Source organism: Oryx dammah, unplaced genomic scaffold (genome assembly GCF_014754425.2).
Source record: "Oryx dammah isolate SB20612 unplaced genomic scaffold, SCBI_Odam_1.1 HiC_scaffold_25, whole genome shotgun sequence".
NCBI classification, from domain to species: Eukaryota; Metazoa; Chordata; class Mammalia; order Artiodactyla; family Bovidae; genus Oryx; species Oryx dammah.
Genome location: NW_024070209.1, coordinates 100,022,833 through 100,045,320, shown reverse-complemented (window position 1 = coordinate 100,045,320; position 22,488 = coordinate 100,022,833). Strand labels below are relative to the sequence as shown.

Genomic DNA, 22,488 nt, shown 5'->3' with positions numbered 1-22,488 from the left:
TGGGTGTGGGATGGGATGGTTGTGGTGGCACTCCATTAGTGATGTCTCTGCCCTGGGCCAGAGATGGGAGGATTGTGGTGCCCGTAAGATGTGGTTGCTATCCCTGGATTAGAGGATCTCCCCTATCCTTTCTAGCTCTTTCTTTTCAAGAAGATGTATTTTCACAGCTTATGAACTATCAGTGGTGGTGTGGCACAGTATAAGCAGTGTCATAAAGTCTTTAGATGACTTCCTGGGTGTCAGATTCGCTGTGCTCTAAGAAGAGAGCCAGGTGGTGAGGTTGCCCAAGTCTGGGAGGACCATGCCCTGTGCTCCTCCCACCACCACCGAGGTCACTGCCAGCAGGCTCATTGTTGGATCGGTTCACCCACCTGTCACACAGGTTGCCTTCCACGTTCTCTTTGCAGGGGCAGCGCCCACTGTGGGGATCACAGGTGCCCAGGCTGCCCGCAGGATTGCAGGTACAGGGTCTGCCAAAGAGACAGGACAAGAGAAGGGTGTCCAACGAGAGAGCTCCAGAGTGGGAACAGCCCATCCTCATGGGAAGGAATCTCTCTATCCTTCCTGATGCACGAGAGGAACAGGAGGCAGGCTGACCCAAGAGCCTGCCCCCTGGTTTCCGCTGAGCAAAGGAAGTGACCTCTTCACTCACCTGAATAGCTAACCATCTGCCCCCTCCCACCCGCCTGTCCATCCGCCTGTCCATTCATCCACTCACTCCTCCATCTGTGCATCCTTCCATCCACTGATCCACACAGTCACCCTTCTATCCATCACCCACCCACACACCTATTCTCTCATCCACCCATCTGTCTGCCCATCCTAGAGTCCAGTGAGGATGGACAGGCAAACAGGTGGATGCTGGACTTTGATACAAGCTACAGGAGAGAGAACACACACGAGTCCATGGCAGCACCAATGAGATGCCTGGGGTGGGGATGAAGTGGGGGGATTGTTAGTAGGACTTTGTTCAGACACAGGCCAGGGAGAGGTGGCAGTGGGTGTTGAGTGAGGGGAGAATGCTCTGGGGTCAGAGAAGTGGCATGTGCCAAGGTCCAGAGGCCAGAGAGACACTGGAGAAGCATCCTGGTTCCCACCCAATGGCAAGTGTTACGCTGGAACCACTGGGTATTCTGTGAGAGATCTGAGCCTCCCCTACCTTCCCAATGCCATTTCCACCGCCTTTCAAATATCCAAGAAGACTGCTGAAATTAACCAAAGCCAAATTCGTTTAAAAGTGCTTCTGAATTTATAACGGCTTCATTTTCTTGGTCACTGTGTATTTCCTCAATCAGGTGATAGCAGATGCGTTAGACCCCTCTTCTGTGGTCCAGACCCCAGCAGCCCCTGCCTGTCTCTCTCCCCATCCGTGCCCCTCCCCACCCTGAGCACTGCAGACTCAGCGTCTTCCTGAGTTGTGTCCCCCTTGCTATGAATGGCTTCCCTTTGCCAAGATGCCCAAAGCAGAACCTCGGGGGTCAGCCTTCATCTCTGCTTCCTCTTCTGCTCCCTGGTACCACCTTCTACCCATCTATCCAAATGCCCACCGACTCTGCCTTCCAAGGGGCTCAGGAGCCCCCCCGCTTGCTTCCCGCCACTCAGCCCAAGTCCACTGCCACGTGCCCTTGCGGACCATCTCCACCCACCGCCCCCGCCACCCTCACCTGCAGCCGCCCTCGCTGAGCGAGTGGAACCCAGGCAGGCAGCGGTCACACTTCCAGCCCGTCACCGTGGGCTTGCAGACGCAGGTGCCCAAGTCATCGCACTGGAGGCGCAGGGAGCCTGGGGAGGAAGGGCACAGGGCAGCAGGGGCCCGTGGTGGTGGGTGAGGTCATAGGGGCGGGGCGGGCGGCTCACTCACCTGCTGGATGGCAGTCGCAGGGCTGGCAGGGCGTCCGCGGGGTCCAGCGATAGAAGTTCTCCTGGCAGCGCTCGCAGTGCGGCCCAGCTGTGTGGGCACGGCAGTGCAGGCAGCGCCCACCGTGGCCCGAGCTGCGGAAGAGCTCCCGGTCAAAGGTGCACTGCTCAGAGTGGCCACTGCAGTTGCAAGCTGTGGGCAGGAGGCGGGGGGAGGGTGTGAGTGTAAGGCACGTGGTAGGAGGGAAGCAGGTGCCGATCAGCCTCCTTGGTGAGTGAGCAGGCAGCTGGAGGAAGGTCCAGGGTGAAGGAGGAAGGTCAAGGATGGAGTTCAGGCCCGGCTTGATCAACACTCTAGAGACCAGGTGGTTGATCTTCCAAAATAGGATACTCTCAAGAAGAAGAGAGGCACTGTTAATAAAACACACCCAACATAGGACCCTCCCAGGCAAGCCAGGCCTACAGTCACCTGGTCATGGATCACAGACTTGTTACCTTCCAAAGCAGCAGCCTGGCTTCCCCTGTGGACCCTCCAAGCCATAATGGTGTGTGAATCTGATCCCCAGTGACCATGAGGTCACTCAGAGGCATGAAAAATACAAGTCACCTTTCCCTCATTAAAACATTTTTTCAAAAAGCAGTATGTATCAAGGATCAGCTCCGTCTTGGCTCCCATGGTGAGCCCAGCGTGGGGCGGACCCATGAACAGTGGGAGCCCAGTTCCTGCACACATGGTCCCACTGCTTGATGGAGGACAGATGCAGCAAGCAATCCTGCAGGGGAGGGGCTGTGACAGGAGAAGCAGGGAGGCTCCAGCCTTCCTGGAGGAAGTCACAGCTAAGGGGACTGAAGGGTGAGCAGGAGGGAAGTGGGAGGGCAAAGGAGGAGGAAGGGAAGGAAAATCCCAGGCGGAGGCGAGGCGAGAGGCCCTTTGTGACACGGCCAGAGGAGCAGGCTTTGCCCAGGGTGGGGGTGGGAGGTGGCATGTCATGTGTTGTGCAGTGTGACGGGAGGGAGAGGGGTGCAGCGGCAGCTATGAGGTCAAGAGGTCAGCCAGGGCTTGATCAAGGGAGGCTGGGCAGTCAGGGTCAGTGGACTTCACCTTGGAGCAAGAATGTGGGTGACTGCAATTGTATTTGCATTTGAAAGTGGTGCAGGCACAAGATAGGGGTGAGGGGGTAGAGAGAGCAGGGAGGTGGGGTCTTAGACTCTCCGAGGAGGGGTGACTGGCTGGACCACGTGTTGGCTGTGCAGAAGGACACAGTTAGCCGGGTTGGAGGGGCGTGAATGTGATCAAAATCGGGGCTCAGGGCTGCCTGGACTTGGTGGGTGAGAGGGGTCAGGTATACAGCCCAGCTTTCAGGCTGGGAGGACAGAGATGTGACCTCAGGGGTGAGGACACAACCTTTGGTGTCCCCACCATGGAGTCAGCCCTAGACTGGGAATGGTGAGCCAGCCAGCTTCCTTGGCTCCAGGAGGACTTCCTGGTGGAGGCAGGCCAGCGAGGGCAGAAGGAACTCATTAGGGCCACCGTGGCCCTGAGAAGCTCCTGCAGACAGCATCCTGTTCCATGGAACAGACTGTCCTGTGGAACAGACTGTCCCCCCCCCCCCCCCCCCCCGGGTCTCTATGTCAGCAGCCCAGGCCCAAGAGCACAGTGGGTCCAGAGGCTGAGCCATCAGGAGCGCGTGCGTGGGAAGACGTGCCTCCCACCAGCGCGGAACCAGGCGGGGTCTGGTGCCCAGCGACGGCCAGCTACACTTGGGAGCCCTGAGCAAGTCCGATGACTGTCGGGGGAGAGGGAGGCAGGCAGGGCTTGCGGGCACAGAGAGGCTGGAGGGGGCACGCCAGGCGGGGAAGAGCCCCCAGCGGGGAAGGTAAAGCGCCACCAGCCTCTGCAGTGTGCCTCTCTGAGGTTAGGCAGCCCTGGCCACATCACACAGGTCAGGCATCCCAGGGCTGCCTGGGGGCCTGCGGGAGAGGATGGGTGGGCAGGTCAGCACCTTCCCAGGGCCCGGGGTGGCCTGGCTTTGATTAGCAGCTGTGGTTGGAGCCGTGAAAACGAAGGAACAAGTTGGGGGTCCTTTTCAGCCCTCCCGCCACGCACGCCTCGACTGGGGAGACTGTGTCTGGGGCTCTGTGTGTGGGGGCAAGGGCTGAGGATCAAACGCCCCGTCCAGCTCTCCCTCAGCTCCTCCTGGTCCCCACGTGGGGGTGACAGCCCCAAGCTACTGCCAGCCCACCCAGAAGCAGGGTTGGGGGCTTGGTTTCCCAAGCGTGCAACCCTCCCGCCTCTGGCCCCCAAAGTTCCGGGACACTCACGTAGACACTCGTTGGCGGCCTCGGCCGTGCCCCGAGCCCACGGGCGGTCCTGGAAGAAGGGCAGGCAGCGCTCGCAGTCCGTACCCGTGGTGCTGTGCTGGCACCGGCAGGCCAGCCGGCCCTCCTCATCCGGGCCACACTCGCTGGCATGCCCATTGCACTTGCACCTGGGGACAGAACATGGGGGCAGGTTGTCTGCACACGGCGGGGGGGGGGCGCCAGCACAGGAAGGGTTAATCAGCAGGCAGCCCCGGCCTTCAGGGGAGCCCCGGACTCTACTGCTCAGCTGTGGAGCTTTGCATGCCAAGTCGCTTCAGCCGTGTCTGACTCTTTGCGACCCCGTGGACTGTAGCCCACCAGGCTCCTCTGTCCATGGGATTCTCCAGGCAAGAATACTGGAGTGGGTTGCCATGCCCTTCTCCGGGGGATCTTCCCCACCCAGGGATCGAATCCACATCTCTTATGTCTCCTTGGCAGGGGGGTTCTTTACCACTCGAACTTTCTTCCACATCTACTCTGGGCTCAGGGCAACAGGAACAGAGCCGACCACAGCGGGCTGTTCTGAGCTCCGCACATGTATAAACCCATCATGACTTCACAAGCCCACTATGACCCTACACTCAGGGTGCTATACCCAGGGGAAGAAGTCATCTCGGTCTCCTGGGTAGAGAGAGGGTGGGCCAGCTCTCAGGGCAGTGGGTGGAGGCGGGGGCGGCCAGGGAGGCCACCCCATGCCTGCTCCTTTGCGTCTAAAAGGACGGGAAGGAGACTGCCCCACACACAGGACAGCCCCCAACTCATCTCAAGGCTCCGGTGAGGCTGTGCCTTTGAGGGCAGTCCTGGGCCTGCCCCGCCCCCCCTCCCCCAGGGTCACACAGGTGGAATCAGGCAGGAATAAAGGTGCCCGGGGGATCACACAGCCTGCTTCGCTGAACCTGACCCTGTGGGACTGTCACCCTGACCCCAAGTGGCCAGACTGGGCCGCTCAGATGATGGCCATAGCTCCCGGCTTCCAGACTTCTCTGTCTCAGCCCCCAGCTGAGCAGTCAGCTCACGTCGTCTGTCTGGAGTCTCACCACCACAGTGGAAGGGACTGTAACTATCCCCATTTCACAGGAGAGGAAACTGAGGCTCAGGTCATGGCGTGACGGATGCCATGTGGCAGAGCTAGAATCTGAAGCCCGTTCTCTCCTAGTCCACGCCGACCCCCAGCTCCTGGACACTCCTCTGTGCCCACTTGGTGTCTCCCCACAAGCTGCATTTCATCCTAAGTGGGTGCTGAAGACTCTCCAACCACTGCCAGTGGGGCATTGGCTCCTCTGGGAGCTCCGGGTAGGCAGGTAATGCCCAGCACTTCTGGCAGGTGAGGCGGGCACCAGGCAGTCTCGGGAGACAGCGGTCACCCATCTCAGGACAAGGGACCACTCTCGGCCCCAATGGGATGCTGCAAACACTGCCTCCTCCATGAAGCCCTCCGACCTCAAGGGAAGGAGTGAAGTTCATGTGGGCCACTGAGGGTCACAGGCTGCCGGGCCACTGTCCCCAGCCAGCTGCTGGCCTGAGGGTGGTCCGGCTCTGGCAGCTGGGACCCAGATGTTCTCTGTCCCAAAGGCCCCTGACAGCAGGCGCTGCAGCTCACTGCCATCCACCATCCTCGGAGGGGCCCTGCCCCTGGGTGGTTTGACTTGGGTCAAGTGTGGAGTCGGGGTCGGGAGAGGGGGCAGAGAGGTCCTCACAGACACTCCCCCATTTCCCCTTCACTCCCAAGCCTCTGCCTCTGAGGGGTGCAGACGCCCCAAGTGCGGACAGTGGACCCATGCTCCCTTCGCAGACACCCATCTCTCTGCACCCCCTCCAAGCACCGCTGATCTCTGGAAGCCCCTGCTCCTTACCCTCCTGGGCCATCACTCCCATGTCGAGCTGACTTCCCTCCTAACTAGCTTTCAGACCCACACCTCTCCCATCCTCTCTGCCCAACCGGCTTCTTCTTTAAAATATTTATATTTATTTATTTGGCTACGCCTGGGGTTGGTTGCAGCATGTGGGATTTTTGCTGCGGCATATGAACTCTTAGTTGAGGCATGTGGGATCCAGTTCCCCCACCAGAGATCGAACCTGAGCCCCCTGCATTGGGAGCAGAGAGTCTTAGCCACTGGACCATCTGGGAAGTTCCACAACCGACTTCTCTCTCCTCTCATCTCCCTGCTTATCCTGTCAGAGGCTGGGGTGTTTTAGAAATCCGATCCTCTTGCTACCTGGCCAGATCCTTCAGCAGCTTCCCACTGACTGCACAAACTTGGTCCACGGTCCAGACAAGCTTCCGGCCGTCTCTGTGTCCCCCGTTCCAGCCACAGGGTTGTCACCTCGTTCCTCAAGCCTGGGTCTCACACACTAGTTCTTTCACTGGGATGCCTGCCCCTCACCTCCCCCAGCCTCATCGGGGCTCCCTGACCTCCTGTGGGGTCCCCATCTGCAGGGTGGTCCCCCTGACCAATGGCACACCTTGCCCTGGTCTCCTGTCCCTGTTACTCTGGGGCGTGGTTCAGTACAGTTCAATTGTGTCCAACTCTTTGCGACCCCATGGATGGCAGCACGCCAGGCCTCCCTGTCCATCACCAACTCCTGGAGTTTACTCAAAGTCTTGTCCATTGAGTCAGTGATGCCATCCAACCATCTCATCCTCTGTCATCCCCTTCTCCTCCTGCCTTCAATCTTTCCCAGCATCAGGGTCTTTTCAAATGAGTTAGTTCTTCAGATCAGGTGGCCAAAGTATTGGAGTTCAACATCAGTCCTTCCAGTGAACATTCAGGACTGGTCTCCTTTAGGATGGACTGGTTGGATCTCCTTGCAGTCCAAGGGACTCTCAAGAGTCTCCTCCAACACCACAGTTCATGGGTACTGGGTTCTAATTAGTTTGTGATTACTGGGGTCTAATCTGGTGACTGTCTGCCTGGGGCCAGAACACATCTGTCTGTTTTCTCCATTCCAAGAAGCCCGATAAGCATTTAGATTAAAGATGTCACATGTGCCTGGAGGGCCCAGTACCGGATGCCTACATGTAAGGCAGGCCTGAGATGTTGATGATTCTTGCTTCTTGGAGAGACGAGATGCTTACGCAGACAAACAACAACACGCAGTGACTGAAGCTTGAGGAGTATGTGGGCCAGGACCAGGCGTCCCAAAAGTAGGGCCTGACGATCCCCAGGAGAAGCATGGAAGTACAGTGGCTCCTCCCACAGCGACCTTTCCAGGTCATGAGCCGAGGGACTTTGGAGCAGCCTGAACCATTCCTCCTATGCAGAGATGCCTCAGAGCCTTTTTCAACAATGCGAATGTCCCTGGGAAACCCTACTGTACCCAAGTTTACAAGATTTGGGGAAGAATGGGGTTGATCGGCTCCATCGGTTATAAGCTCGTGAGTGCTGCTTAAAGAAGTGAAGCTGAAAGTCTGGGGTCCCAGGCCTGCTCGAGGCCACTGTAAACCAGTCTTACATGGAGCACATGTCCCATGGAACATGGGTGGGTGGGTGAAAAACGTAACAGGCTCTGTGTGTTAGACGGGAGCATGGAACACTGCTGCACACGGGCACGTGTGGCATGAATGAATGAGTGCACCTGCCTGATGCCCAAAAAAAGGAAGAAAGGGAGGGGGAGGGGCCGCCAGGCAGAAGGAGCGGCAGGTGCAAAGGGCTGGCGTGGTGCTGAAACACGGCTCCTGTGGGAAAAGCAGTGGAAGGGGTGCGGGAGGCGGGATGCAGCCAGGTCATGAAGGTCTTGAATGCTGGACCCAGGGGACCAGGCTCTGGCTTCTCCCCAAACCCCCCATCACTCAGAGCACCAGAAATGGCTTCTTTTCTGTCCACGGTGGCTCAGACGGTAAAGAACCCGCCTGCCAATGCAGGAGATCCGGGTTGGGTCCCTGGACGGGGAAGATCCCCTGGAGAAGGGAGTGGTTCCCCACTCCAGTATTCCTGCCTGGAGAAGTCCATGCTCAGAGGAGCCTGGCGGGCTACAGTCCATGGGGTCGCAAAGAGCTGGACGTGACTGACCAACTCACACTTCCCCTTTCCACTTTTTCCACCCTCCACGGCAGCCACCCTTGTCCCCACTGCTGCTCTGCCTACCACCTACCTGCCGCCCACTGAGAAGTCCGACACGGCGTAGTAGTAGGACTGTAGCACCTTGGGGTCCTTGAAGATGTCATCCCCAAACGTGTTGAGCCGGTCCAGGGAGACGAGGAGCTCTGTGCTGGTGACCCACTCCTGGGGGACAAGACGGAGGGGAAGGGGTGCCATCAGCAGTGTGTGCTTCCAGGGTGTGCTCCCACCCTGCTCTGCTGGGAGGTCCAGCCTGTGGCCTGGGGGTGGTGGTGGCGGCAGTGGTGGGGTCTCCTGACACGCAGGGACAGGCCCAGCCCAGACAAACCCCAAGAACACTGCAGAAATAAGAAGCCTGTGCTTTGGGGTCATGTCAACCTGGGTGCCCAGCCCCGTCCTGACTCTGCAGCTTTGGGGAAGCAGCTCAGTGTCTCGGAACCTCCACATCCTTCCCATCTGTGAAGTGGGGCAAGGGATAACGTCGGTCCCAGGAGGGTGATGGAGGAGGAAGAGCCAATGTCAGCGGCGGGGCATGGAGTCCGCCAAGTGGCCGAGGTGCTGGGTGAAGGGCTGGAGCAGCCCTTTTAAAACCGTGTCATGCGGGTCCCTGACTCCTCCCAGTAGAATTGCACTGCCACTCTAGAGGTTAGCCAAGGGAGGGTACGTCCCAGAGCCCTGGGTTTACAGGCTTCTCACGGGCTAAGGAGCTGCCTCCCACAGACAAGGCCCTTGCCCCAGGTGACATGTCTCACCAGAACACAGCCCCCTGAGAACAGGGATATGGGGTCCTCGTGGCATTCCCAGCCCCGGGCTCTGCCTGGCCAGGAGCAGACAACGCAGTAAATACTTCCTGATGGCGGGAGGAGAGGCTTCCCCCTGGAAGAGCTGGCGGGGACTTGGGGGAGAGCCCACGTGAAGGCTGACATTTTCATCGGCCTGCTGTCACAATCAGAGGTGGCTCCAGCTGAATGTTAATCACCTTTTTAATTCAGCCCAGGAGCCCCTGGTTTAGCAATCAGGCCCATCAGGACAGGAAATGAACTCCTGGCAGAGTCTTGACTTCTCACCCCAGCATGACTCAGGCCAGCAGGCCTCCCCGGTCCCCCTCGGGCTCAGCAACTCTCAAGCCCGTGACCTGGGGCCCAGGACCTCTGCCTGAGGATGCTTCAGCCAGGGAGGAGTTCTGGCACCAAAAAACTTCAGAAGGGACCTCAGCGCTCGGAGGAGTTTGTCAGCTCCCCCGGGGGTGTCACTCTCTGAATCACTTCCCAAATGTCAGTGTGCATTCAGGGATCGGGTTAAAAAGCAGCTTCTGATCAGAGGTGGGGCCTGAGACTCTGTATTTCCACACATGCCCAGATGTTGCTGATGTTGCTCGCCAGTCCCTGGGGCAGCTGAGAAGCAAGGGACAAGGCCCAGGTGGGAACCCAGCAGAGCACAGCTGATGCATAAGAGTCTTCTTTGTCTGGAGACAGTGCCCATAGAGAACTCAAATCACTGCTGTCTAAGCTGGAAGGTGCAACAGCTGACACGTACTGTGTGGTTATGACTTGCTGTTGCTGCTGCTAAGTCACTTTAGTCGTGTCCGACTCTGCGCGACCCCACAGACGGCAGCCCACCAGGCTCCTCCGTCCCTGGGATTCTCCAGGCAAGAGTACAGGAGTGGGGTGCCATTGCCTTCTCTGGTGGTTATGACTTAGGTCCTCACAATAACCCCATGGGGAGGGTTTATTCTCAGCCATGTTTTACAGATGAGTAGGCTGAAGCACCTGATGCAAAGCATTGACTCATGGGAAAAGACCCCGAAGCTGGGAAAGATTGAAGGCAGGAGGAGAAGTGAGCGGCAGAGGATGAGATGATTGGATGGCATCACCGACTCAATGGACATGAGTTTGAGCAAACTCTGGGAGAGAGTGAGATAGTGAAGGACAGGGAAGCCTGGTGTGCTGCAGTCCATGGGGTCGCAAAGAGTCAGACACGACTTAGCAACTGAGCAACAACATGACCCGAAAGACTGAGGCTCAGAGAAGGTAAGTACTGTGCTTCCGAGTTGCGGGGCTGGTGCACGAGGACCTGGGATTCGTGTTTGACCCCCAGGGTCCCAGCTTTAGCCACTAGGTAGCCTGCCTTCCTGTGTCTAACTGCAACGCCCTCATCGTATCAGTGGAGTCCAGAGGGCAATGACCCGCCAAGGTCTCGGCCTGCAGCGGCCCTCCTCTGGGTTCCTGCATCTGCCCTGCAGCCTATGACCTGCTCATCAGTCTGTGAAGACAATGGCCGTGGGAACGGCATCAGACTCTCCCTGAGACGCCAGGAAGGGAGCTGGGAGAGGGAAGGGAATTTATTCCCTTAGCCCGAATTGTACGGGTCACTCCCTGAAGGTCGCTTCTGGGCAACCTGGGGACCCTGTGCACACACGCAATGAGCTTCGGCAACTTCCGCGATGGCCCAGCTAAAACTGCAAGTGGGCGTTGATTTTGGACAGACGCAGGGGAGGCGGGAGCTTCAGCTCCAGGCAGCAGTGGTTGTGCCCCAGGCAGCACCCTGCAGAGGGTCAGCCTTCTACCCCAGGCCTGCGGCCCCCTCCATGGGGGATGGAGGGATCCAAGACGCAGCAGTCACATGAAGACATCCTTTGTTGTTGTTCGGTCACTCAGTTGTGTCTGACTCTTTGCAGCCCCTGGACTGCAGCACACCAGAGTTTCCTGTCCTTCACTATCTCCAGGAATTTGCCCTAACTGATGCTCATTGAGTTGGTGATACCATCGAACTGTCTCCTCCTCTATTACCCCCTTCTTCTCTTGCCTTCAATCTTTCCCAGCATCAGGGTCTTCCCAAATAAGTTGGCCCTTCACATCAGGTAGCCAAAGTATTGGAGCTTCAGCTTCAGCATCAGTCCTTCCAGTGAATATTCAGGACTGATTTCCTTCAGAATGGACTGGTTGGATCTCCTTGCAGTCCAAGGGACTCTCAAGAATCTTCTCCAGCACCACAACTGATTACATCCTTGGGTACCCCCACCCCACATGCTCCCCATCCTTAGAGGAAGCACCACCCTGGGGGCGCCCAGAGGGGAAAGAACGGGAGAGTGGCCTTGCCTTTCTTTGTCTCTGAGCTTTGTTTCTTTCTCTGACCTTGGTTTCTGCCTGGGGGGCTGCAAGTGGCTCATTTCTGCAAAGGCTGTTTCTCATCAGGGATAACATCCAGGACATAAGGGGCAACAAGACAGGTGACCCCTTGGGCCGGTCGTAGGTCTTTTGGCAGACTGCCAAGATGGCACAGATGCAGGTGGATTGATTGTCCCATGGCAGTGCTGACGCCGGTGGGGTCAGAAACCTGAATGGACTCAGACAGGCAAGATACGGGGACCTGGTGCACACCCACGGCCACAGTGCTCTGCCATGGAGATGAGATCAATGAGCTTCTACAATCTCATCTTCAAAGGGTGAATAAGCATCTCTTAAAGGCCACTCACTCTGCTGGTGACCTTCTTGTTGACTATCCAAGGTGGCAGCAGCCAGCCTCATGGGGCTAGTACTTAAAATTCATTAAAATAAAATAAAGTCGAAAATTTAGTCCCTCAGTCGTGCTAGTCACATTTCACGTGTTCTTACAGACACACTTGGTTCGTGGCAACCCCCACCGCACCGTGCAGCTTGGGATCATTTTCTTCTGTCATTGCAAGAAGTCCTGTCGGATGCTCCGCCTGGCAGCACGGAAACCACAACTCCATGAGTACAAACACGGGTGCTTTTCATGTTTTCCTTTTGTCCTCGTCACAGCCCTTGGAGACACACGGGGCAGGCAAGGCCATCCATCCCAGAGCGGGGAGCTCTGGCAGGGGCTCCAGCTAGGAGTCAGGGCACTCAGGACCCTTCCACCCACCCGCACGCGCCCCTTGGAAGTCCCTTCCCCTGCTCTGAGCCTCCATTTCCCCAGGGGAAAGGGGTTAGCTGAGTTGGTGGCTGTCACAGGGCACCCTCTTCCATCTGTTTCATTATCAGCCATTCACAAAAGATTCAGGCACATCAAAAGCTTCTGATGTTTAGAATCTAAAAACCAGGGGATCTCGAAGAGCCCCCCGCGTCCTCCTGCCCTTTCAGTCTTCCCTCTGGTCCCCTGGACCTGAGGGTCTGGGTCAGCTTCTCCCCTCAACCCCCCAATCCCACTCCCCTCTAACCTGCAACCCAGGGCTCTCTTCAAAGTTGTAGGCGCTGGGCCTGCCCTCCAGGGTAGAGAAGGCCACGTTGCCCCCGCTCAGCGGGGAGATGTCGCTGAACTCGGAGGTGCAGAAGGCCACACGCTCGTCCTCGCCCGGCCGCAGGAACAGGCCCTCGGGCCGGCCGTAGGTCTTTTGGCACGAGGCGCTGTAGTACTGGTAGGGCTCCCAGGGGGCCCCCGCCCGGCTGCGCTTGTAGATGGCAAAGCTCTCGGGTCGACTTGTGTGGAACTTCAGCCGCACATAGGTGATCTCGTAAGCTTTCCCTGCAGTGGGAAGATGTGGACCCATTTTACAGAAGGGAAGGGAGAGTCAGAATCCTGGTCCAGGGAGAACAGAATGGCTGGGCTGCATAAACTATCTTGGATGGATCGTTAGAGGCTGTCTGGAGCACCGTGCGGGGCATGCCATGATCAATTAGTGATGCCTGTCAGGGACACCGGAGAGGACAACGCTGGCATGATTCCCAGGCATTTGCCATCCCTTAATTAGGCCAATTGCCCCCCTGCACAGCAATCAGCAGTGTAACACCCCCGACTCAGCCATCTCTTTCTGCTTCAAATCGCTCCAGCAATGGGGTAGTGCCACAACCTGAAGTCTGCTCTGCCATTAGGAAGTTATTTCTTTTACTACACCCCAACAAAGCCAGACCTCCCACCTGTGCCTTTTTACCTCCTTCCCGCCCAGTGATTTCAGACCCCTGGAGTCTGGAGACATGCCTGTTTCAAGCCCCCCCCCCACCAGTCCTAATGCAATTCCCCCGGGACTTCACTCTTCCCCTGCTTCCATCAAACTTCTCCTCAATCCAAATTTCTCAAGAGAAGTCTCCATCTCTTGGATCCACGGCCTTATCTCCCAATTTAACAGTTGTGCATCGTGCCTGACTGTTTGCAATCCTCTGGACAGTAGCCTGCCGGGCTCCTCTGTCTATGGGATTCTCCAGGCAAGAACACTGGAGTGAGTAGTCATTCCCTTCTCCAAGGGATCTTCCCGACCCAGGGATCGAACCTGCATCCCAGGTGGTGTTAGTGGTAAAGAACCCACCTGCCACTGCAGGGGACTGAAGAGACATGGATTCAGTCCCCGGGTTGGGAAGATCTCCTGAAGGAGGGCATGGCAACCCACTCCAGTATACTTGCCTGGAGAGTCCCCATGGACAGGGGAGCCTGGTGGGCTGCAGTCCATAGAGTTGCACAGAGTCAGGCGCGTCTGAGCAGCACAGAACTTGTCAAGGCCCCCTTCCTGCATCCACCTTCTTCCCTTGGCCTTTCTGCCGGGTCCCGGATGCCCCAGGAGGCCTGCCCTGCTGCTGCCGCCTCCATCACTGTCCACAGTCTCCCTTACCCACTGAGGACAAGTGACTTCAGTCTTCTGTTTAAAACATCGTGGCCCCATGTGAGAGCTAAATCTATAAAACTCTTAGAAGAAAATAAAAGAGTAAATCTTTGTGACCTGGGTAAGGTAAAGCCTTCTTAGATGGGACACCAAAGGCACAAGTGACAGAAGAAAAAACAGACGAACTGAACTTCACCAAAAACTCCTATGCTTCTAGACACCACTGAAAAAAATAGAAAGCCAACCCACAGAATAGGAGGAAATATTTGCAAAGCATGTATCTGTTAAGGGACTTATCTAGAATGTATAAAGAATTCTTACAGCTCAAAAATAAAAAGATAATTGGGGGCTTCCCTGGGTGTCCAGTGATTAGGACTTGGTGCTTTCACTGCAGGGGGCACGGGTTCTATCCCTGGTCAGGGAACTAAGATCCTGCAAGCCACGTGGCTCCACCAAAAAAAAAAAAAAAAGGACAGATAGCCCAACTGAAAAAATGGACATTTCTCCAAAGAAGATATATAAATGGCCAATGTGCACAGGAGAAGATGTTCAACATGACTACCCAGAACAAAACTACAAGATACCACTTCACTCCCCTAAGATGGATATAATAAAAAGACAAAAAGGAGAGTTAGCAAGGATGTGGAAACACTGGAAGCCTTGTACACAGCTGGTAAAAGTGTAAAATGGTGCAGCTGCTTTGGAAAAGAGTCTGGGGGTTTCTTAAAAGGTTAAAATAAAGTTACCACGTGGCTCCACAATCTCACTCCCAGGCGTGTGCCCAAGCAAAATGAAAACATATGTCCTCACAAAAACCTCCACACGAATGTTCACAGCAGGATTACTCATAAAATCCAAAGACCGGAAACAACTCAGACGTTTGTCGACAGATAAATGAAAAAATAAAACGTGGTATATCAAACAGAGGAATATTATTTGGCAAGAGAAAGGAGTAAAGAGCTGACACAGGCTACAAGGGAGATGAGCCTTGAAAACAATATGATAAATAAAGGAAGCCGGGCTTCCCTGGTGGCTCAGTGGTAAAGAATCCACCTGCCAGTGAGGTGGGTTCCATCCCTGGTCCAGGAAGATCCCACATGCAGCTCAGCCCGAGTACACAGCTAGAAGCACGGAAGCCATGGCAGTGAGAAGCCGCAACACCGCAACTAGAGGGCAGCCGCTCTTTGCAACAGGAGAAAAAGCCCGAGCAGCAAGAAGACCCAGCACAGTCGAAAATACAAAGAAGTTAATTCCACGGACCACATACAGTATGATTTCACCTATATTAAATGTCCCAAATAGGCGCGGTCAGAAAAATGGAAAGTAGATTAGTCGTTTTCAGGGTTTAGAGAGTGGGAGAATACTTGGGGGGAGATGATTGCTAATGGGTACAGGGTTTCTTTGGAGGTGATGACAGTGTTCAAAAATGGACTGTGGTGATGAGTATACAACTCTATGAGTAATACTAAAAAGCACTGAATTGTATGCTTGAGTGGGGGCACTGTATGGTAAATTATGTTTCCATAAATTTGTCTTATATATTTTAAAAAATTGGTCCTCACATCCATTAGGATATCTATTATTTTATTCTATTTTAAAAATTTATTTGGTTGCCCCAGCTCTTAGTTGCAGTACATGAGATCTTTAGTTGCAGCATGCGGGATATAGTTCCCTGACCGTGGATTGAACCCTGGCCCTCCGTATCGGGAGCATGGAGTCCCAATCAGTGGACCACCAGAGAAGGGCCTAGGATGGCTATTATTTTTTTTTAAAAAAAAAGCAGATAACAATACCAAGCGTTGGCGAGGATGTGGAAAAGTTGGAAGACTTGTGCACTGTTAGTAGGAGTGTAAAATGATGCACATGCTATGAAAAACAGCTTGGCGGTTCCTCAAGAAATTAAAAATAAAATTACCATATGATCCAGCAATTCCACAACTGAGTATATACTCCCCAGAATCATGTAGGGTCTTGAGGAAATACTTGGACACACACATCTTCACAGTAGCATTATTCACAATAGCCAGGAGGTAGAAGCAACAGAGGTGTGCATGGATGGATGATGAAGAAACAAACCATGGCTCATCCCACAATGAAATATCATTCAAACTTTAAAAGCAGGGAAATTCTAACACTTGCTACAACCTGGATGAGCACCAAGGACGTTATGTGAAGCAAATTAAGCCAGTCATCAAAGGACAAGTACTAGGTGATTCCACTTATATGAGGTCCCTAGAGTAGTTGAATTCAGTGTATGTACTGCTGAAGGGAGCCCTAGAGTAGCTGAATTTATAGAAACAGAAAGTAGAACGGTGAGCGAAGGGGGCGAGAGTGTTTAATGGGGACAGTTTCAGTTCAGTTCAGTTCAGTCGCTCAGTCGTATCTGACTCTTTGCGACCCCATGGACCACAGCATGTCAGGCCTCCCTGTCCATCACTTACTCGCAGAGTCTACCTAAACCCATGTTCATTGAGTCAGTGATGTCATCCAGCCATCTCATCCTCGGTCATCACCTTCTCCTCCTGCCCTCAATCTTTCCCAGCATCAGGGTCTTTTCCAATGAGTCAGCTCTTCGTATCAGGTGGCCAAAGTATTGGAGTTTCAGCTTCAACATCAGTCCTTCCAATGAACACCCAGGACTGATCTCCTTTAGGATGGACTGGTTGGATCTCCTTGCAGTCCAAGGGACTCTCAAGAGTCTTCTCCAACACCACAGTTCAAAAGCATCAATTCTTCAGTGTTCATCTTTCTTCACAGTCCAGCTCTCACATCCATACATGACAACCAGAAAAAGCTTTGACTAGATGGACCTTTGTTGACAAAGTAATGTCTCTGCTTTTTAACATGCTATCTAGGTTGGTCATAACTTTCCTTCCAAGGAATGAGTGTCTTTTAATTTCACGGCTTCAGTCACCATCTGCAGTGATTTTGGAGCCCTGAAAAATAAAGTCAGCCACTGTTTCCACTGTTTCCCCATCTATTTGCCATGAAGTGATGGGACCAAATGCCATGATCTTCGTTTTCTGAATGTTGAGATTTAAGCTCAACTCTTTCACTCTTCTCTTTCACTTTCATCAAGAGGCTCTTTACTTCTTCTTCACTGTCTGCCATAAGGGTGGTGTCCTCTGCATATCTGAGGTTATTAATATTTATCCCAGCAATCTTGATTCCAGCTTGTTGTGAATCCGCCAGCCCAGCGTTTCTCATGATATACTCTGCATATAAGTTAAATAAGCAGGGTGACAATATACCGCCTTGATGCACTCTTTTTCCTATTTGGACCCAGTCTGTTGTTCCATGTCCAGTTCTAGCTGTTGCTTCCTGACCTGCATATAGGTTTCTCAAGAGGCAGGTCAGGTGGTCTGGTATGACCATCTCTTTTAGAATTTTCCACAGTTTATTGTGATCCACACAGTTAAAGGCTTTGGCATAGTCAGTAAAGCAGAAATAGATGTTTTTCTGGAACTCTCTTGCTTTTTCGATGATCCAGCAGATGTTGGCAATTTGATCTCTGGTTCCTCTGCCTTTTCTAAAACTAGTTTGAACATCTGGAAGCTCACAGTTCACATACTGCTGAAGCCTAGTTTAGAGAATTTTGACACATGGACATTACCAGATGGTCAACACCGAAATCAGATTGATTTTGCAGCCAAAGATGGAGAAGCTCTATACAGTCAGCAAAAAACAAGACTGGGAGCTGGCTGTGGCTCAGATCATGAACTCCTTATTGCCAAATTCAGACTAAGTTGAACAAAGTGGGGAAAACCATTAGACCATTCAGGTATGACCTAAATCAAATCCCTTATGATTACACAGTAGAAATGAGAAATAGATTTAAGGCACTAGATCTGATAGACAGAGTGCCTGATGAACTATGGACAGAGGTTCATGACATTGTACAGGAGACAGGAATCAAGACCATCCCCAAGAAAAAGAAATGCATAAAAGCAAAATGGCTGTCGGAGGAGGCCTTACAAATAACGGTGAAAAGAAGAGAAGCAAAAAGGAAAGGAGCAAAGGAAAGATATACCCACTTGAATGCAGAGTTCCAAAGAATAGCAAGGAGAGATAACAAAGCTTTCCTTAGCCATCAGTGCAAAGAAATAGAGGAAAACAATAGAATGGGAAAGACTCGAGATCTCTTCAAGAAAATTAGAGATACCAAGGGAACGTTTCATGCAAAGATGGGCTCAACAAAGGACAGAAATGGTATGGACCTAACAGAAGCAGAAGATATTAAGAAGAGGTGGCAAGAAATACACAGAAGAACTGTACAAAAAAGATCTTCACGACCCAGATAATCACGATGGTGTAATCACACACTTAGAGCCAGATATCCTGGAATGTGAAGTCAAGTGGGCCTTAGGAAGCATCACTACAAACAAAGCTAGTGGAAGTGATAGAATTCCAGTTGAGCTATTTCAAATCCTAAAAGGTGATGTTGTGAAAGTGCTGCACTCAGTACGTCAGCAAATTTGGAAAACTCAGCAGTGGCCGCAGGACTGGAAAAGGTCAGTTTTCATTCCAATCTGAAAGTTTCAGTTTAGGAAGATGAAAAAATTCGGTGGGTGGATGGTGGTGATACAACTATGCGAAAGTACTTAATACCAGTGGACTCTGCACTTAAAAAAGGTTATGATAATACATTTTATGTTATGTGCATTTTACCACAATAAAAGAAAAACTGGGGCCAGAGTACACATGTTGGTCCCTGGGGAATGCAGTGTGGCGACACAGACGAAGAGCCATAAACATGTTCTCGGGCTTTGGTTAAAAAAAAGAAGGAAATCCCACTTCTGGGAAGTCAGACAAGGCACTGAGCCTGAGTCGACGAGTCAGTTCAACAAGGAAGTGCTTTTATAATGGGGGAAAACTGGAGCCATCAGGGCTCAATAAATTGTAGGGCATAAACTCACAGGCTGGTTGAATCCACCGGAACAGTTGACAATGAGTTTATATTACGTGGGAAAGTCAAAACGCTGAATGAAAAAAGGAGACAAACGATTCTACATTCGGAATCATCAGCTGATATTTAAAAATCCCCAAAGAAGAGGCAGAAAAGAAAGACATCAAACGCGTAAGCATGACCGTCCTCACGGCAGAGGACTCGGGGACTCTTCTTTCCTCTTCAATTGTTCTGCATTTTCCCAGGTTTTTTTTTTTTTTTCTCACGAAGCTTGTTCTAATTTAAAAACTGGAGAAAACACAAATTTTTTAAAAAAAAATTTAAAAAGCAACCGCCTTGCCATGTTCTGTTTTAAGATGTTTTTCAAAGTTACAGCACAGCTTGGCACTGTCACTCCGAGTCCCTTAAAAGAAAGCATGTGTCCCACACAGAGCCAGTGTCTGGGGCGGCGGCTTCTGTTCTGAGCAGGCGTCAGGCCTTGGAACCAGGTGGGGACCTGCCCCAGACGTGCGTTCATGAAAGGATGCTCGTGGAGGTTGCCCTGGGTCCACCGACCCAGACTCCTCTGTAAACATCCAGCCAGACACCTCGCAGGAGGGGAGCTTGGAGCCACTTAAAAGGTAGCTGGCAGCTAGAAGCATGATCGGAAAAAGGCAGCCACTGAGATTTCATGCAAACGAGGAATTTCACACGCGAGGAAACATCACGGCTTTTCCCTTTGCTTGCCAAGCCAGGAGGGGAGAGAAGATGCAGGAACATCACAGAGGCACGGCAGCAATTTTCTGTTACAAGAATTAATTAGAAGGGCGAAGAAAGCAGTGTAATCCCTGCTTTGTGATGAAAAGGTTCCTGCCAAAGGCAGCCCAAAGGCTGGGAAAGGAACTGAGGTCTTCTAAGCAGCGACAAGAATGAAAACTGCAGCTTTGACCCAGACCTTTGCAAGCTGTGGGGCCAATAGGGCTTCAGGGTGATTGAGACAGGTGTGCTCCCATTAAGAAAGCTGGGAACACACTGGTGTCATCCCCAACTGTTAACTAGGGGGCGACACTGCTCAGGACCACATGGCTCCCACCTCCCAGCCACCCAACATGCTGTTCCCTCTGCCTAGAATGCTGTTCCCTCTGCTCCTCACCTGGCTGGCTACCATGCATCCCTGCTCATCCTACTGGCTTAGCAGACTGATCACATGCCCCAGCCTGAGTCCTGCATGGAACTGCCTTCTTCCAACCTTCCTGATGGCTATTCATCCATGGGCTGTGGGTCTGGGTGTCTCACTAGTGCTCCCCAGCTTCCCTGAGTCTCTTTGCCCTGTTCTGTAAAGACCCGCACGTCCCTCCCACTAGACTGTGACCTCCTGGGGACGGGGCAGTGCATCCTCAGAGCTGAGCATCGTGCCTGGCACACAGTGCGTGCGTGCTCAGCCACTCAGTCATCCTACTCTTTGCGACCCCGTGGACTTCAGTCTGCCAGGCTCCTCTGTCCATGGAATCTTCCAGGCAAGAATACTGGAATTGGCTTGCCATTTCCCCCTCCAGGGGATCTTCCCGGCACACAGTATGTGCTCAGATGCTCAGTCGTGTCCGACTCTTTGTGACCCCATGGACTATAGCCCGTGCCAGGCTCCTCTGCCTATGGGATTCTTCTGGCAAAAATACTGGAGTGAGTTGGCTTCTTCCTCCAGGGAATCTTCCCGTTCCAGGGATCAAACCTGCGTCTCTTATGTCTTCTGCACTGGCAGGAGGATTCTTCACCACAAGCGCCACCTAGGAAGCCCAGCACACAGCAGGGGCTCCATAAATGCTTGCCAGATGAAGCATGATTTTTATTAACACCTTTTGCTGCTGCTGCTGCTGCTAAGTCGCTTCAGTTGTGTCCGACTCTGTGCGACCCCAAAGACAGCAGCCCACCAGGCTCCCCCGTTCCTGGGATTCTCCAGGCAAGAACACTGGAGTGGGTTGCCATTTCCTTTTCCAATGCATGAAAGTGAAAAGTGAAAATGAAGTTGCTCAGTCGTGTCCGACTCTTCGGGACCCCATGGACTGCAGCCCACCAGGCTCCTCCACCCATGGGATTTTCCAGGCAAGAGTAACTGGAGTGGGGTGCCATTGCCTTTTCCATTAACACCTTCTAGGAGGGTATAATCCAGCGAGCAAGTGGAGACAGGCAACCCCAACAACATGGTTGAGGCTATCACAGAGTCTGCTTTTCATGACCTCTGAGTAAGTCTGTTTAACAACAACCAGCATTTGCTGAGCACCTACTATGTGCCAGGCACCTTGTATTATTTTTTTAAGTCTTCTTTAATTTGCATTTATGTATTTTTGGCCACAAGCCATGTGGGCTCTTAGTTCCCCAACCGGGATTGAACATGTGCCTCTTGCATCAGAAGGTTGGAGTCTTAACCACTGGACCACCAGGCAAGTCCCGCCAGGCACCTTGTTAAGTGCTCTACGTACACTGTATCTCAGAGACCCCCGAACTCGTCCATCGCTGTGTGCATCTCGCTAATGAGGAACCCGAGGCTTGGGCAGAAGACAGGGACTCACCCAGGGTCACGTGGAAAACAGCTGAGTCTCTACTCAACCGCAGGCTTGTCGGCCCCAAAGTCGCCGAACCACACCCCTCCATTCAGGGCTCAGAGAGAAGGGGTTGCCCAGGAAGGGGGTGCCGGTGCCCCCTGAGAACCGCTGAAGTCAGCCAAGCCAGCACCAGAGGCACCCGGCGCTGTCCTCTCCAGCCAGCTGGGCCATAAAGCCCAACAGGAATGACACCAGGGCGGTCAGAGAAGCAGGTCGGCCCACATCCGGCACTGACCGAGCACAGGGAGCTCCGAAGGAGAGGCTTATTTTGGGAAAATGGAAACAAAACAAAGCCCTTTAATTGGAGCCATCTGGGGCGCAGTGGCCTGGGGATAGGGCTGGAGGGGGGCAGGGTGGGGAGCTGAGCTGGAAACGCGGGGGTGAGGCTGCCCTGCCCTCCAAGGGCATGAGAACCAGGCGGGGAGAGCCGCTCCCGGTCTGCAGGGGGCGCCAAGACGGCTCCTCGGGCCTGGCTGTCCACGGTTCTCTTCCTCTCCCACCCCGTGTTAGCCCCGCTCTTGGCGACCCCATGGACTGCAGCCCGCCAGGCTCCTCTGTCCATGGGATTCTCCAGGCAAGAATGCTGGAGTGGGTTGCCATTCTCTTCCTGTCTCGATGAACATGACTCTTTCAGGGACCCTTCTGAGTGGATCATGGCGCGTTTACCCTTCTGTGTCTGGCTTATTTCACTGAGCATAACGTCCTCGAGGTTCATCCATGTAGCAGCAGGGGTCAGACCGAGGCGTCCTTCCTTTTTAAGGCTGAAAACATCCCGTTGTGGGACTCTTGCCACTTTTTGCTTGTTCATTCATCAGTGGACACCGGGGTTACTTGCAGCCTTCAGTTACTGTGGACAATGCTGCTGTGGGCACGGTTTACACGGTGCCTTTATCTTTGGGCCCCGCGTGACATTCAAGGGCTGGCTTTCGGGTGAATGCTTGAATGACCTAGTCAAGGGCTCAGGTGGGAGCCTGGGCTATAGGTGCAGGGGAGCCCCAAATGTCAACCATGACCCCAGTAGGTAAAGCCAGGGGAGAGGGCGCAGGGTGGGGAGACAAGAGAGCAGGGGAAGGGACGGGGTGAAGCGGCTGGAGCCCCAGGCTGGGCAGGAGAGGCACAGGGCCAGGAGGAAGGGCGGGGCCGCAGCTCAGGAGTCGGGATTTGTCTGGAAGG

General features: G+C 53.7%; 1 protein-coding gene across 1 annotated transcript in view; it reads right to left on the bottom strand.

Moving 5' to 3' along the window:
- The window catches only part of LAMC3 (laminin subunit gamma 3), a 66,962-nt gene that overhangs the window by 38,809 nt on the left and 5,665 nt on the right, over window positions 1-22,488 (bottom strand). The window contains exons 2-7 of the mRNA XM_040225405.1: window positions 12,457-12,761; window positions 8,311-8,441; window positions 4,180-4,346; window positions 1,862-2,050; window positions 1,665-1,782; window positions 372-470 (exon numbers count right to left, since the gene is read on the bottom strand). Coding sequence (XP_040081339.1) covers window positions 372-470; window positions 1,665-1,782; window positions 1,862-2,050; window positions 4,180-4,346; window positions 8,311-8,441; window positions 12,457-12,761 — 1,009 coding nt within the window. The remainder of the gene's footprint in view (window positions 1-371; window positions 471-1,664; window positions 1,783-1,861; window positions 2,051-4,179; window positions 4,347-8,310; window positions 8,442-12,456; window positions 12,762-22,488) is intronic.